The following is a 14422-nucleotide window of genomic DNA, read 5'->3' as shown; positions in this document are numbered from 1 at the left end:
GAGCGTACGAGAGAAAACTTCAACAATGCCAGGGAGATTTCTTCCTGCACTTCCCAAACTTCTTCTTCTAGTTGGGATTAAGGTGCTGTCAGAGTACAGTATCATGGGAGTCTCTGCAAACGGAAAGATTAGGGGAGAAATATTACCGGAAGGCTTACCGCGCTATCTTTCCACGTGGTGAGTGACTTCCCGGCTGCCTTCAACACTCTAAAACACAGTGTTTGCTTATGTGTGTGTTTGTGTGGTCCAACACTTACTCTGGGAAAAGTAATCACCTGTCTGTCAGGCTATCACATGACCAACTGAAGGAGACTTCTGCGTCTTTCCCTCTCTTCCTGTGATTGCTCCCTACCCCCCCAGAGCGGCCAATATCGCTCTTCTCTGCATCTCTTCATCCAAATGAGACTCAGTGTTTGATGTGCAGACTTCCTTTGAGCCCCTGTGGGAGACCTAGTTGAAGTTTGTTCCCCTTGTTAACAGAGGCCCTTGCAGCCAGGATCCAACAGGCTTCCCTCCCTCCCTCTCGTGGGCGGGAGACGTCTGAGAAACGTTATCTGCTGACTTCAAATGAGTGCTGAAGAGGGGGCAGCTTTGTTAGGAACACTGTGGCTCCTCCATGCTATTCAGAATTGTTTTAATTCCTCATTGAGCAACTTCTCAGTCTCTCTGCTTGTTATCATTAAAGCACTTCTACTATTTCAAGGAAGGGAGGCCAGATTTAGATGCAACGCACTTACCATTTAAGACGAGAGCAGTGGAGGTTTAGGAATGACCTTGATGGAAATAGAACTCTGTCCTCCGGAAATAAGAGACTTCAATGGTGAAAAAATTAAAAGCTACTTAAGTTGTGTCTTTGTGGAGAAGCCTGCTTCTGCGGACTACAGCAAGGCCCGTTACAATGCAGAGGATTATAATGAAATGTTCACGCAGTAAGTATCTGTATCGGCTGTATCTTTCCTCCCCATGGTGGTCACTGTTTCATTACCTCGTCGTGAATTTCATTTCACATTTAGTTTAATGCTCTTACTACTCATTTCATTATCTATTTAATCTCTCGCTCAGTTTTTTTTAACCGTCACAATGATGAAATGGGCTCTGGACTTATTAGTAGACATGTTTAATGTCTGAAAACTGGTATTATTAGACTGTAAGACTTAATAAAACACTATAATCTATGAAACAGGTGGGGAAAAAGTTTACCACAATCTAGCCAGGCTAGCTGTTTCCACTCTTTATGCTAAGCTAAGCTAACTGGCTGCTGGCTTTCGCTTCACAATAACAGTTCAGACCCGAATGGTATCTAACATTTCAACTCTCAGGAAGAACAGTGAATAAGTATATTTCTTTGGTGCATCCTCTTGAAAATGTAATAAAGAAACATAACATTATTACCTCTGATGGGAGCTACAGCTCAAATATTATGGTGTGATCCTTCCGCACACCCACACGTAAGCTGGAGAGCCAGTGAAAAATGAAACAATGAAGGGCAACGTCTCACTCTCTTCTACCAGGACATGTTTATTTACAGCGGCAAATGACAGGAGTCACAAGTGTTCCACAGGTACGTACAGAGAGACATCAATAGTTCCCACCTCCTGCACAAAGCACACTCAGCAGGGACAGTCCAAGGGACACGGGGAGCATGGGGACAAAGAGGACACATACTGTACACTGAGCTCAAACACGCCTGTTTTACCCCCTACAGAAAAAGGACAGAGGCATGGCGGAGGAGACAGAGAGGAAGGGAGGATGAGAGGGGGGGGGGGGGGGGGGGGGGAGGAGAGCATAAGAAGGGAAGGGGGTGGTATTTAGACTCATATTCAAATACAAAAGAACATGTACAAATCGTATAGCCTCCAGGCACTGTGCTCCCATATTTACAGTCGTTGTAACAGGCAGCGGAACCACTCCATGGCAGGACCATCCAGTTGAGATATGCAGGTACAAGGGCTCACGGAGAGAAAACAAAGCCGGTGCTATGAGGTCTGAGATAAAAACCAATGGAGTCTCAGAGGGAATAGTGGCGAGGGGTTGTCGGCGGCAAGGGGGCTCGCAGACACATGCATGAAGTGCTGCAGCCTGGGGAATTAATCACTGTCGAGAACTACATAATCTTGTTTTACCTATCAGAGCGCACTCTGAAACTCGCCGTGAGAGCTCTCGCCAACACAAAGAGGAACACACTCGCAGCACTCAGACTTTCATACTTGGCACGTGGTCATCGTACACTATAGGACTTGCAGAGCTGCACGATGCATCATGGAACCAAAAAAGTGTATTCAGTAAAAACGCTTTAATCTAATATAAATAGATAATAAAATCAACAAATAAATTAGAACAAAAGAAATGCCGGAATAGCGAGATATTGACTCTTTAGTTCGGTCGTATTTAGGATATCGTTTGAAATCGTGAGACTCTTATTGTGAAAAATCGAAATGAGCACAGACTCAAAAAATCGACTTATAGTACGTGCAAATACATTCAACCGACATACATGCAACCTGATTCATGTGGACAAGTGCATTCACTCACTCGTGCATGTACGCACACGCACACACACACACACACACACACACACACACACACACACACACCCCCCATCACTGTACACCAGAGTCACAGCATCAACCTGACATCTCGTCGCACTAGGTAGTTATACGCGCCCTTTTTCTCTCTCCAGTGTTGTCGACTACAATCCACAATCCTAAGACTACATTTCCCAGAATTCACAGCACCACAATAGAAATTCAATCTTCTGACACATTCTGTGGCGAAAAGCAGCACGATCAAAAACTCATTTGAAGGTCTACACTGCTGCGGCGGCATTGGGCCACAAGGGGGGGAGAAAAAGAAAAAGAGAAGGCACACTAATGCCGTAATTACTGTCTCCATTGAAATAGCGTGAAATAGCCTTAGGGCATGGATTTTCTTAAGGGAAAGCAAATGACTAGAAAAAGCAATATTACACCATCACTGAACTTTGGACCAAAAACACAACAGAAGAAGAAGAAGAAAAGAAAAAAGGAAAAGGAAGAGACAGCTTTTCATCTAAGGAGCGCTCACAAAAAAAGCCATACCTGTTGCGTTTTGAAAAAAGACACATCCTTTAGGGTATATTTACATAAAAGCTCTGTAAAATATTTTTTTTTTTTCACCTATGTACAACACATGACAACATCAGAGAGAATAGCAATCAGACCAATAACCAACAGAAGAGACAGAAATGAAAGAAATGAAAGTTCATCATTACAAACAGACGTGACACACGTGTAGATGTGTTTCTCGTTAGCTGACCTTTACTCGTTTTGTTCCCGCGTCTCGAGTCCTACCATTCACAGAGCGACGTTTACATGACACCATTCAGATCACCAGTACACTGCACTGTAAGTGCTGTTTGAACACAGATGAATAAAACATACTTATGCACACATCGGTGGAGAATGAGACAGCTGTCAACAATATTCAGTGTCAATAAAAAAGGCTTTGCATCAACGCACACGTGGGATTATGTTATACGTCATAGACTGCAACACATTCTTTCTTTTTGTCTTTTTTTGTTTTCCCGCAACGCGACCTATAGCCCACAATAGCCCTTCAGAAAGCATTAAAGTCCAAATTCCTCGTAATAATTAACCGTTAATTGTTTAATAAGATTTTTTTTCCCGCTTGTTACCGAACGACCGCCTCTCGTAAGAACCTGTCGTCGCTTCTTCCTGAAGCAATTAATCCATCAGCCGTCAGCTAGCTTGAAACACAAAGCCTCAGCAGTCGCCTCAGAATAGCCAGACACCTAGCTCGGCTATTAAAGGCATGGAAATAGGCGATTAAATAAGTGTGATATCCCGCAGTGAGGGTTGGCCCATGCATTCGCGCTGACAGAAAAAGCATTAGCGGTGTGAGCCTTGGGGCACAGTAGCATACGAGCTTTGCCTGCCTTTGTGTAGGAAGCCATGGTGGGGCTGGAGACGTAATATATGACCTTTTAACGGCATGAAAGTCTTATGTGGGCTGTAGAAAAACAATGATCATAAAAGTTTGGTACTTATGAACCAAAAGGAAATGGGACAAAACTAAAAATACAATCATTGATCAACAAGAGCCTTCCACTGATGCCATGTTTTTTAAGAACATGATACATTTATCACTCAGGGTGTCTAAAAGGTTGACCCTTTCTCTCTATTTTCTCCCTATTATTTGTATTTACACATGCCTGTCACTGGGGCATTGTTATAAACAGATATGGTATTTTACTCCACTATTTTCCAGTGTTGCACTTTCTCTGGGTTTTGGTCTCGTGATCCGAATGTTCTTTTGGTGGCGAGGGGACCGACCCTTTTACGCTTTGCTGACGTCGGGCTTTGTGTGGATGCTGTTGTCACTGTGCACTTTGATTTCAATCGTATCCGGCTTGAGAGACTCTTTTCCATTTTCTTCCTTCAGCGGTAGCTTCCTGCGGGAAGAAAAGAAACACATTGATTTGAGATTGACAGAGCGTGTACTTTACTGCTGGGTACTTACAGGAAACCTAAAGCACATATACGATTAACGTGAACAGGCAAAGACTGGAGAGTGACCGCCTAGGATGTTTTTGTATGAAGCAGGCACATATGGTAAATGCGAGCTACATTAGAAGTGAATTACTGTCATGAGAGTGTGTGGGCTTAATCGTTTTCACCACAGAATGTGTTCTTCCTGCTTTAGAGCCCACCAGTAATCACCTTTTAGACCTCTCTGTGCATGAGTGAGTCGCCCCCTTTGGGATTAATAAAGCTGAGTTTAATTGAAGTGAAAAGGCAACAGGGATATTAAATATAAAAGGGTCCACGGGGCCTAAAGAAACGGATGATTCATATTCATGCTTCACTTTGACCTGGATGCTTGGACACCACATGGACACATAGACGTCTGTTGGCCGAGAGCTGAGCTGTGTTTGAATAGTGACGGCAAAATCACTTCTGTGGCGCTTTGTCACGTCTGACAAAAAGAACTGTGATGATGTCGTGCTGATGCCACCGCTGTTCTCTCGAATTTAGCGCGGAGGCGACGCATTTCTAACAGAAAGATGCATTTGAACCAGCGGTGTGTAGTCTGCCAGACAAAGGCATTTACCAGGCATGGACATATGCTATGGATGCTACGGGAGCATACAGTGTAAAAGTCAGGATATCTCGGCATCTGCATCTTTAATTTTGACCTTTTTTTTGTAACTTTGTCCCCTAGTTGTATGGAAGTGCGATAAATATCTTTCAAAAGCTATCTGGCAAACACATTCAGGTGTACTCGGACTGAACAGATCCTATCTGTGGATCTAAAACATGAGGTTTTAGGATCTCAGTGTGATTATTATTAAATTAAATGTCACATCCAGGGCATCATCGGTGTCTCTCCTTTGTCCCGTCAGTCCTGCTTGCTCTCTTCTGCTTGGCAGATTGTTGTTTTCCCCGTGCCTCGCTCTCATTTCTCTGCCTGTGTCGACCTGAATAACATCACTTCGGAGCTGGCACTTCTCCCATTTGCTTTTGATTCGATTCATTCCGAGGTAAAATATACATTGGTGTTGTTGCAAAGCAGGAGCCGTTTGATTGGCTGACGGCCTCTTCTCAGGCGCGCTTGTTCCTCTCATCCTCTAGTTTCTAGTAATTCAGCAGAAGGACATCGCAGCTTTATCTTTATGATAATGTGGCAACAAGATAAAAATCTAACTTTGTTTCCAGTGCTATGATTTACGATTGTATCTGCATTCCACCAAACACGACTTTATCCTAATGCACACTGGGAAAAAGTCTGAATGGAATAATGCATAACATAATGCGCCTCAAATGGGGGACATTTGGAATACGTATGAGAGGTTTTGATTTAATGTTACTGTATTCAGACATTTAAAAAGGCCCACAATTAGGCAGTAGATAGAAAGTTACATAAATCCCCCGTATATGGCGCCACAGGTGGCTCATTGTTCGCCCAGTTGTAATATTTATTTCTACATCTGCAGGACACGGATATAAAATAATTTATCTGCAAAGAATCCGTTTTATTTCCACTAAAAATACAAAAGCCTAATCAAAAAAAACACTTATTGACAAACCAAAAGGGACACGTTCATTGTGAAAATATGTAGCGTGCATGGACCCGCGTGAAATAAACAGTCGTCTATGTTGGGTATCTTTTGTACTTTCACTTTGGAAATAAAGCCCTGTGCTGAATTTTCAGCAAGGGACGTCTCGAGGCAATCCTACGCCGAAAACAACAAAAGACACAGACAACAATAAACACTGAAAGTGCAAAATATGAGGAAAATATTGAGTTGAAGCCTTTTTTGCACATCAAAGCCTGAAAATCCTTTCTTGTACGCTGCATCTTATGGGATTGGAATAGATTTAATAAGGGAAATCAATGAGGAACTCAGGCTTTCACCTGGATTCACCTTCATCACCGTCCCTCGTATTCAGTGTGACTTTAAGATTCTACCAAGACATCTGGAACACGGGTTTGTGTCACAGGAAGCAGATCTTCACACTTTAGCTGAGGGTTACTCATTTTCTGCTTCTTATTTTATTGTCTTGTTAATCATTCAGGACTTGTTCGTCACCTTGCACGAGAAGCATAAACCATCCATCCATCAATGCATTTTGACTAGAGGTTCTGCTCTATCCCCCCCCTTATTAGCCATAAAACAGAAAATAATTTGCATTTTCAAGGTTTTATGTGCTCTGACTGAGAAACTCCAAATATATAACTGGGTAACTAAGTACATGAGATCAAACGTCCGTCATATATTACTCCATGGGTTAAAGAAAACTTTAATTGTTTTGACCTTTAATCAGAAATCAGTTTGTAAAGCACATAAAATAGATTTAATATAATAAAGTATTTGTATCTCGTGTATTCTGTTGCCACAGTGTCCAGATGGTCTAAATGCTGTTTTAAAATATTGGATTTTTATTGCATAAACAGTCCATTTTAAAAGCTCCAAATAGTCAAACTAGATGTTTTCCAACTCCAAGGAAAGTTTAGAGTGAGATCATGAATGTGAAACAGAAACCCTGCGTGGTTTCTAATACGCTAAAGTGTTGCAGTTGGCCAGACGAGTTTCTCCTTTTGCTTGATTGGTGGAAGTTCCTGCACAGTGGAGCCAATTTCATGTCCCATTAGCTCCATGCAAACCCAGATTGGACTCATGTTCCTCAACATATGTGAAGGTCTCGATGTTTCATGTGGACAACACACTCTTTGCTTTCCTGCCCACTGGGTTATATTTCACTCATCCCTGTACCTGAACAGATCCACCTCCATTTAATCACCTCATGCCGACTTGAGCCAAGTCTCCCCCCCCCCCCCCCACACCGTGAAGTGAAGCGTTATCTCCACAGGTGGCTGTTCAAGTCTCCCACATGTTGTTAACTTATTAACTACCGGTATATCTATAATAATTGATCAAGGTTCTCAGGTTCACTCGTGTGAAGCTATGGAGAGTGAAGGACATAAAATAATTGAATCGTAGGTGGTGCCAGAAATCTTTTCTTGCCTGGCCTAGTTGCTTGGGGGCTTAATTATTTCTATGTTTTTGTTTTGTTTTGTTGCTTTGTTTGTCGATAGGGTTACGGAAACAACTAATGGACAGATTTTCATGAAACTTAATTGGAAGGGTGGAGCAGGGGGTCGAGGAAGAACCCATTACGCTTTGGAGCCAATCCAAATCACGGGGCGCACACACGCATCGATCTTTAATTATGGAAACGGCCTTGCAGGAGGGCGACTACAGGATTTACAGAAAGAGGTCGGATTGTATAGAAGTCTAGGAGAAAATGACTTCTCACTGGATTTTATTACCTCACTAAAGTTTCAAGTCTTTCTCAAAACAGCATGCTGTTAATGTATTTATCTGCAAAGAATCCGTTAATTGTAGTCCCTGGAAATGTATTTTGAATTGCAACAATTAATAAAAAGGATAATTGTTTCCTCAGTTTGTCAGCCCTGCTGGTTGTGAGGCTCCGCACTCTACAATATCATAAAACAACGCGAACTTATTCCAGTCAAAGGTAACCGGGATTGTGGTTCTTTCCCTAAAATGCAGCTTGGGACACAAAAGCAAACAGAAACGCTTCCGGGTCTCGACGTTGCAAGAGGCAGCAGCTGTGTGCATCTCACGTTGGGCCGGGGAGTTATCAGAGTGTGAATGCAGATGTGCGTTTGTAATCTGTAAGCTTCTAAGTGACACCAAAGCACAGCAGGGGCGGCTTGTTCTCCCCTCTGCTGACGGTAATTAAGAACAAGGACAGCGACAGCACGACGATCCCTGCTCCTCACAGAGAGCCCCGGGTCCTAAACACACTGCGGGGTGTGTTTGCTTTACACAAACTGTCTGCTAAAAAGTTTGCATAGTCAAGAGTCTATGCATCCCTAAAATGATGTGTGATAATAATGTCTTTACTAGCAAGACAAAAAGGGGGGGGGAAATGCTCTCACTTGCATAATAAAAAGCAATGTAGCACAAAGCAGTAATTACAGTATGGCATCTAATCGTGGATGACTGACCAAAGTACTTACAATCCATCCATTTTAATTAAATCACTGTACCTTGTCCTACAACATCCCAACAATAAATGTATGTGAAAACTATCCTCACCCAAGAACAACTCATATTACTGTCTTGTATCATATGAAAAGAACAAACCCATAACTCTATTTTATTATTCTTTTTCTAACATTTGTTTCAGACACATTGTTAGTGGATATAACGTGATGCAGCACAACTCAAAGTCTTGTGCAGTGTTTGCTTCTGCTGTAGAAAAGTCTTTCTAGTGCCGCAGGACACGGGAGCTTTAACTATAATCCAGCATTCTGTTACATCTCCTGGCGTGAGTCAGCTGATAGTGAGACGTCAGCACACTCTCCTGCATCACCTGAACAATGTAAACTGTCATCGGGCCGTAATACTTCATCAACTTATGGACAGACTCTGTGTCGTACCAGCACAGAACTATTCCAATAACAGCAACTTTAGTTCTGTATTTAAGTGGAGACTGAACTTTTGTGTGACGCCGTCCCTCAGGTGTTTGCTGGCAGGCGAGTGAAGAGCCAGACGGCTGCACAAATCTACTCCAGGATCACTGACTGACAGTTTGGGACTGGATTTGCCACTGTGACTATCACCAGCAGAGGATTTGATGAGAAACGCCTCGAGACAATGCTGGAAAAAGTGGGAGCCGAACCAAAATCACAGATAGTAAGACTTCCAATGACTTCAGAGGAAAAACATTTCTTGAATTTGCCAAAGAAATCTTTTAGGCTGAATTCTTAACAATGAGATTTCATGATTTACCACAGCTCTGTTAACCTGTCCAGAATCAGGTTAACAGAATGGGGCTGCAGCGAACACCTCTCAACTTTTCCCCTGAGGTAATTACAAAGCCCAGCGTGTCCCGAATGATCTTGCCGCAATTCGACAGATTCATAATAGCAAGACAGCCTCGCATCCTCCATCATCTGCTGGTCCGCCTCTGCCTCAGAGTTAAAACCTGCACGGCCGAGAGGGCACTTGGCCGCTCCCTGCTGAGCTTCAACATCACATCAAGGTGAGAAAACGGGCCGTCTCTGACCCCATCTACCCAGAAACCTGTGTCTTCAAACTCAGAGCTGCACCACCTGTCAGCTCCAGGTTTCCAGCACACACACACACACACACACACACACCTCAGCTCACATCCTCTGTGCCACTTACCAGCCTTCTAATTTAAAGCTCACCTCGTGCTATTCATCACCGTCTACACTCTTATCGATATCATTGATATTGCTGCGCAGGGTTTGCTGGTCTTTACAACTTATTACCACTCAGCACCTTCAGACTCGCACTATTGACTATCTTGCAAACTCAGTAGGAGTGTCCGAGCTTTTTATTATCTCAGGCGTCATCTCATTATGCTCCCACAGCTATAGATGGTTATCGCATTACTACATTCTCTCCACACTAGCTCAAAGGAAATTCAATTTTTATACAACCAGGGTCTTGTTTTGGCAGTTAGGAAACCAATTTCTCTGCAGCTGCAACATCATTACAGTGCAGGAGAGGACATCAAACATAACTCTTCTCCACATGTTAAGTATTTGGTCCTCTGGGAACATATTGACATCGCGCTTGCAATTGATTGCATCTGAAAATGTGCGTCTGTAATCCCTCATCGCACTGAGAAAACCCTGAATGCACACGCCACTACGAAACATAGATGACCCGAGAAGTACGCAATGTGGCAGCGGTGCAAGAGCTCAACACGTAAAGGTGCAATCCGCTGATTAACATTAAGTTTACTAAGTTTACTCGATAACTCTAATGATGTCATCGGTGTTATCTCTGCATGGGCTGTACATGTACAACTGAGCCGGAGTTGGTTGTATGATTTTAAACATGTGGCCGATTAGTTGTCAGGCAGGGTCTAACAAAAATCTAAATTCGAGTTGCATTGTGGGAAATGTAGTGTTTGGACTTTGCAGGAGGTAAAAGGTTGGATATCTCGGGCCGCATCGATTCTTGTTTAGATTTATCTCTCGGTAGTCCCCTAAGTTTGAAGTGTAACACGACATTTTAATCTTACATCTTAATCAAAATGAATGACGGACAAAACTCTGACATTAAGACGCAGATTGTAAAAGAAATATAGAGCTATGCTATCTGTGCCTGTCGCGACCATTTTGCACCATTCTGCTGCAATTTATGTGCGGGTCAGCTTCGTATGTCAGTGACTCGGCTTTGTATTTGTGATGTGTCTGCACTTTATTAAACGATCAACTCTAATATAACCATGAAGACATTGTAGAAGCAACACACCAGCCAGTAAATGCCTGTGTGAGTTGCTGCTACAATGTCCGCTCAAACATAAAGCTGAGGCACATTGTGCATGCTGTCCAGGCAGGCAGTCACTCAGCCCTCCAGCAGTGTGAGCTTAGTGACTCAGCAAAAATCAAACCTCCTCCTCCTCCTCCTCCTCTGTACCCTCGCTCTGCATCCCAGACACTGAGCTGGCACGCTGACAAATTTAACACAAGCGCTGCTGAGGCCAATGAATCAGTCTCCGTGGGTGCTATTTCACAAAACCTTGGTTTGCCTAGCACCCTGCATAAAATAATACTGGGACTAAATCAGAAAATAGATTGTACTATGAATTTCAAAAGGGGTTGGCTTTTAAATTGCACGCTGTCTGATGAGAGGAAAGCGTGAGTTCGTCTTGGACATACATGCAGTGACATGAGGGTCACCTTTAGACTATGTGCATGCATAATTTATACAAATATATATCGAGGTACAAACACGAAGCATGGGAGCACACAGAGTTGAGATTTTAAACATGCACGTCATGAATGCACACATACGCACAATGCATGCAAACGAGATACTCCAAAGGCAAACTGACTGCACACACATGTATGAGACGCACTGATGTTAGTGAATAAGACATAATCAAGGACATACTGTGGTTGAATAGGTGGTTGAAAAGGTGGTAGAAAAGGTGGTTGGGCGGCTGTTGTAGGTGTACCTACAGTGAATGATAAAAATAAGTCTCCTTTTCTCATTCACAGTAAATATGATTCAGATGAATCTAGGCTGCACATGACATATACAGTTACACTGCGCCTTTCAAATCTGCTTAAAAGGTGCGACTTCATCTTGCACAACGATAGAGAGCACAAAGAATAACATTTGTTACACTTTTTATAGAGTAATAGGTTAAAATCCTTGACAAATTGAGAACTTCTTCTACAATTTCTGAGAAATATGGTATCTTTTAATGTCTTATTATTCTTTATGAATCCATCTTTCAGTTCATTGTTGCACAAAATGATACAGCTTGAATAGTAGTCCAGAGTGTCTGAATGTAACCCACAAGCATCGAGATACACCCACAGCAGATGCTCCCTCTGCAAGCATGAATGACCTGGTGACTGACAAACACTGATACATCCCAACTGTTACCATAGAGACCATTATCTGTAAAAGAAATTAAGGAAACGAAAACTCACAGGTAGGCGGCCTTGCCCTCTTCTATGTCTTTGCCCTTGCCGCTGGTGGTTGTTTTCTTGCCGCACAGCGTGCGCGTGATGCACATCAGCAGGCCGCAGTGACGCAGGAAGAAGCAGCTGACGTCCACCAGCACGAGGAGCAGCAGCAGCGCTCCCAGGCCCAGGCCCACCACGGTCCCCAGCCCCAGGCCACTGAACAGGGATTCTGCTAAGGCAGTGAACACACACACACACACACACACACACACACACACACACACACACACACACACACACACACACACACACACACACACACAACAGAGAGAAAACACTGTTAGCAATGTTGGTTCATATACGAAGATACAGAAAGAGGTCGGGTGCAACAACACTGTGTTAGACCAGAAAACTAAAACTCACTCAACCACCCGAAAACCTCGAAGGTCAATAAATTCCTCTGCAGCCAGTTGGGTAGTTTCCAACACGTAGATAAGTCCTAATCCACAACGCCTGGACTCCACGCAGTCCTCAGTGGAGGATCTCAATTATTAGCGTGAATCCACCAAATCTCCCCCAAAACAAATCCATTCTGGCCTTATGGACTTTTATTATCAGCTGTCGATGGAATAGAAGTTTCAAAGCCTTAAATAAATGAGTATGCATCTGCCTCGTCTGTCACGAGCGTGTGAAGTTAAGTGTGCATCTTCCAGCCATATTGTAGCACAAGGCATCCTGATGCTTCAGCCTCCTGTCCACTGGGCATCTCTCGCTCCGCAGCCCCACACGGGTTCACGTGGGAAGCAAAGCAAAGTATTTTCAGCTAAACGTTGAAATACTTTCCCTCAGATCAGTCTTTAAAAACACACTGAGCTCAGCAGCAGGTCCTTGCTTTCGATTGAAGGTAATGAGAAAACGAAGGCAGCGCAGCGAAGACAGGCTCCCGGTGGGTACGGCTGAATAGAGTTGTGCCCTCGAGTGATCCTGGGGTCGAACAAAACTGAACATCCTCTGTAGGATCAGTGCTGACAGCTGGAGGTCAGACCTCGCCACGAGTAATCAGCGATGGAGTGAGAGTCCAACTTAAGAAGACTCATACGGGTGTTTAGCAGCCTGGAAGTTAAAGAAAGAGGATCAGACATTAATATGAAGGTGGAAGCACTCAGACGCTGTCTGGGCGGTGACGACCTCATGCTTATATATTTATAAGAATATGTATTTATAATGTGGGAGGGGTTTGATATCTTATTTTGGATCGTATCCAATTGAATCCTCACTAAACTTTGAGCGAAAGAGTTCAAATATATATATTGTACGGATCAAGCTCCAATAATGTTCGGTCCTACATTTCCCATAATGCATCTCAATTGAGTCTTTCATTAGAATGCGTCTCCAGGTCCAAGGCTTTGTGTGAACAACAGACGTTATTCAAGTGATTATAATCTCCATCCAGATACACTGCGTTCGTATCTACAGTGACACGTAGTAACGTGTTCACGTGGAGGCTGTCGTCTAATCCCGCACCTTGGACCCGAAACGAAACAATGACGGCTGACTCAAATGAAATTTCACGGCCGCAGTTTTTATTTCAAATCCAGCGTGCTGGAGTACTGAGCCAAGACAACACACTTCCAAAGACTCGACGCTCCCACATTGGAAGTTGTCACCGCGTGTCATAACCCAAATGACTCTCATGTCGGTGACTTTGTTCTTGACTTAGAGCTGAGACTGCAGACGGCGGCGAGACTGGCAGCGAGTCAAAGCTCAGAGAGACTCACAGAAAGTCAGGGAGCGAGAGAACCTCGTGGCTAAAGGAAGTCTAATTAAAACACTTTGCGTTTTTTCCTGAATCCGGGGATTTGGGATTTGAAACATGCAGGCTGGATCAATATCTTCTCACCGCCAAAGGCTACTGTTTTGTATCTCACCTTCTGAAAGTTTATCCCAGTTCATTCGGCTGCTGAAGCCACATCTTCAGAGGCGGTAAACAACACCTCTCCAGCTCCCCTGAAGCCTTCACATATTCACTGTGTAAGAGAATACTAATCCAATCTTTAAGCCACACTTCCCTCCTTTTCATCATGAGACTGCAGTGCCCTTAAGCTTTCACAGCGGTGTTGTACCTCACATAAAGCTATTGTCTGTTTTAATATCATTGCAAAGAACGGAGCAACTTATAATAATCAGAAAACAGGTGACCCTGTGATATTAATGTTTTGTAATATAAACATACAAATCTGCAAGAACGGCATTTCTTACATGAAACGTTTTCTTTTCCCTGAAGTAGAAGAAGCCAGAGTTGACCGCCCTGGTTGCCGTCATGACGGATGTCGAGATGGTAAAACTTGGAAGTATACAAAAGGAAAAGCTCCATTATGGTCTTGACTGCGTTCGGTGTTGCAAGCCTGCGATGTTTTCTTCTCGTTGCATTATC

The 14422-nt window shown here is 43.4% G+C and overlaps 1 protein-coding gene across 7 annotated transcripts in view; it reads right to left on the bottom strand.

Moving 5' to 3' along the window:
- Positions 1-1498: 1498 nt before the first annotated feature.
- ncam2 (neural cell adhesion molecule 2) overlaps positions 1499-14422 on the bottom strand; it is a 193825-nt gene continuing 180901 nt past the window's right edge. For 2 of the 7 annotated variants that reach the window (XM_029447647.1, XM_029447674.1), the window contains exons 16-18: positions 12013-12220; positions 11465-11528; positions 1499-4450 (exon numbers count right to left, since the gene is read on the bottom strand). In XM_029447647.1, coding sequence (XP_029303507.1) covers positions 4394-4450; positions 11465-11528; positions 12013-12220 — 329 coding nt within the window. In that variant the 3' untranslated portion in view covers positions 1499-4393. The remainder of the gene's footprint in view (positions 4451-11464; positions 11529-12012; positions 12221-14422) is intronic. The other 5 variants (XM_029447655.1, XM_029447683.1, XM_029447664.1 and 2 more) reach the window with 3 other exon arrangements.

This window comes from Cottoperca gobio, chromosome 2 (genome assembly GCF_900634415.1).
Source record: "Cottoperca gobio chromosome 2, fCotGob3.1, whole genome shotgun sequence".
In the NCBI taxonomy this organism is placed as follows: Eukaryota; Metazoa; Chordata; class Actinopteri; order Perciformes; family Bovichtidae; genus Cottoperca; species Cottoperca gobio.
The sequence above is the reverse complement of the archived record's forward strand: the minus strand, read 5'-3'. Positions and strand labels throughout refer to the sequence as shown.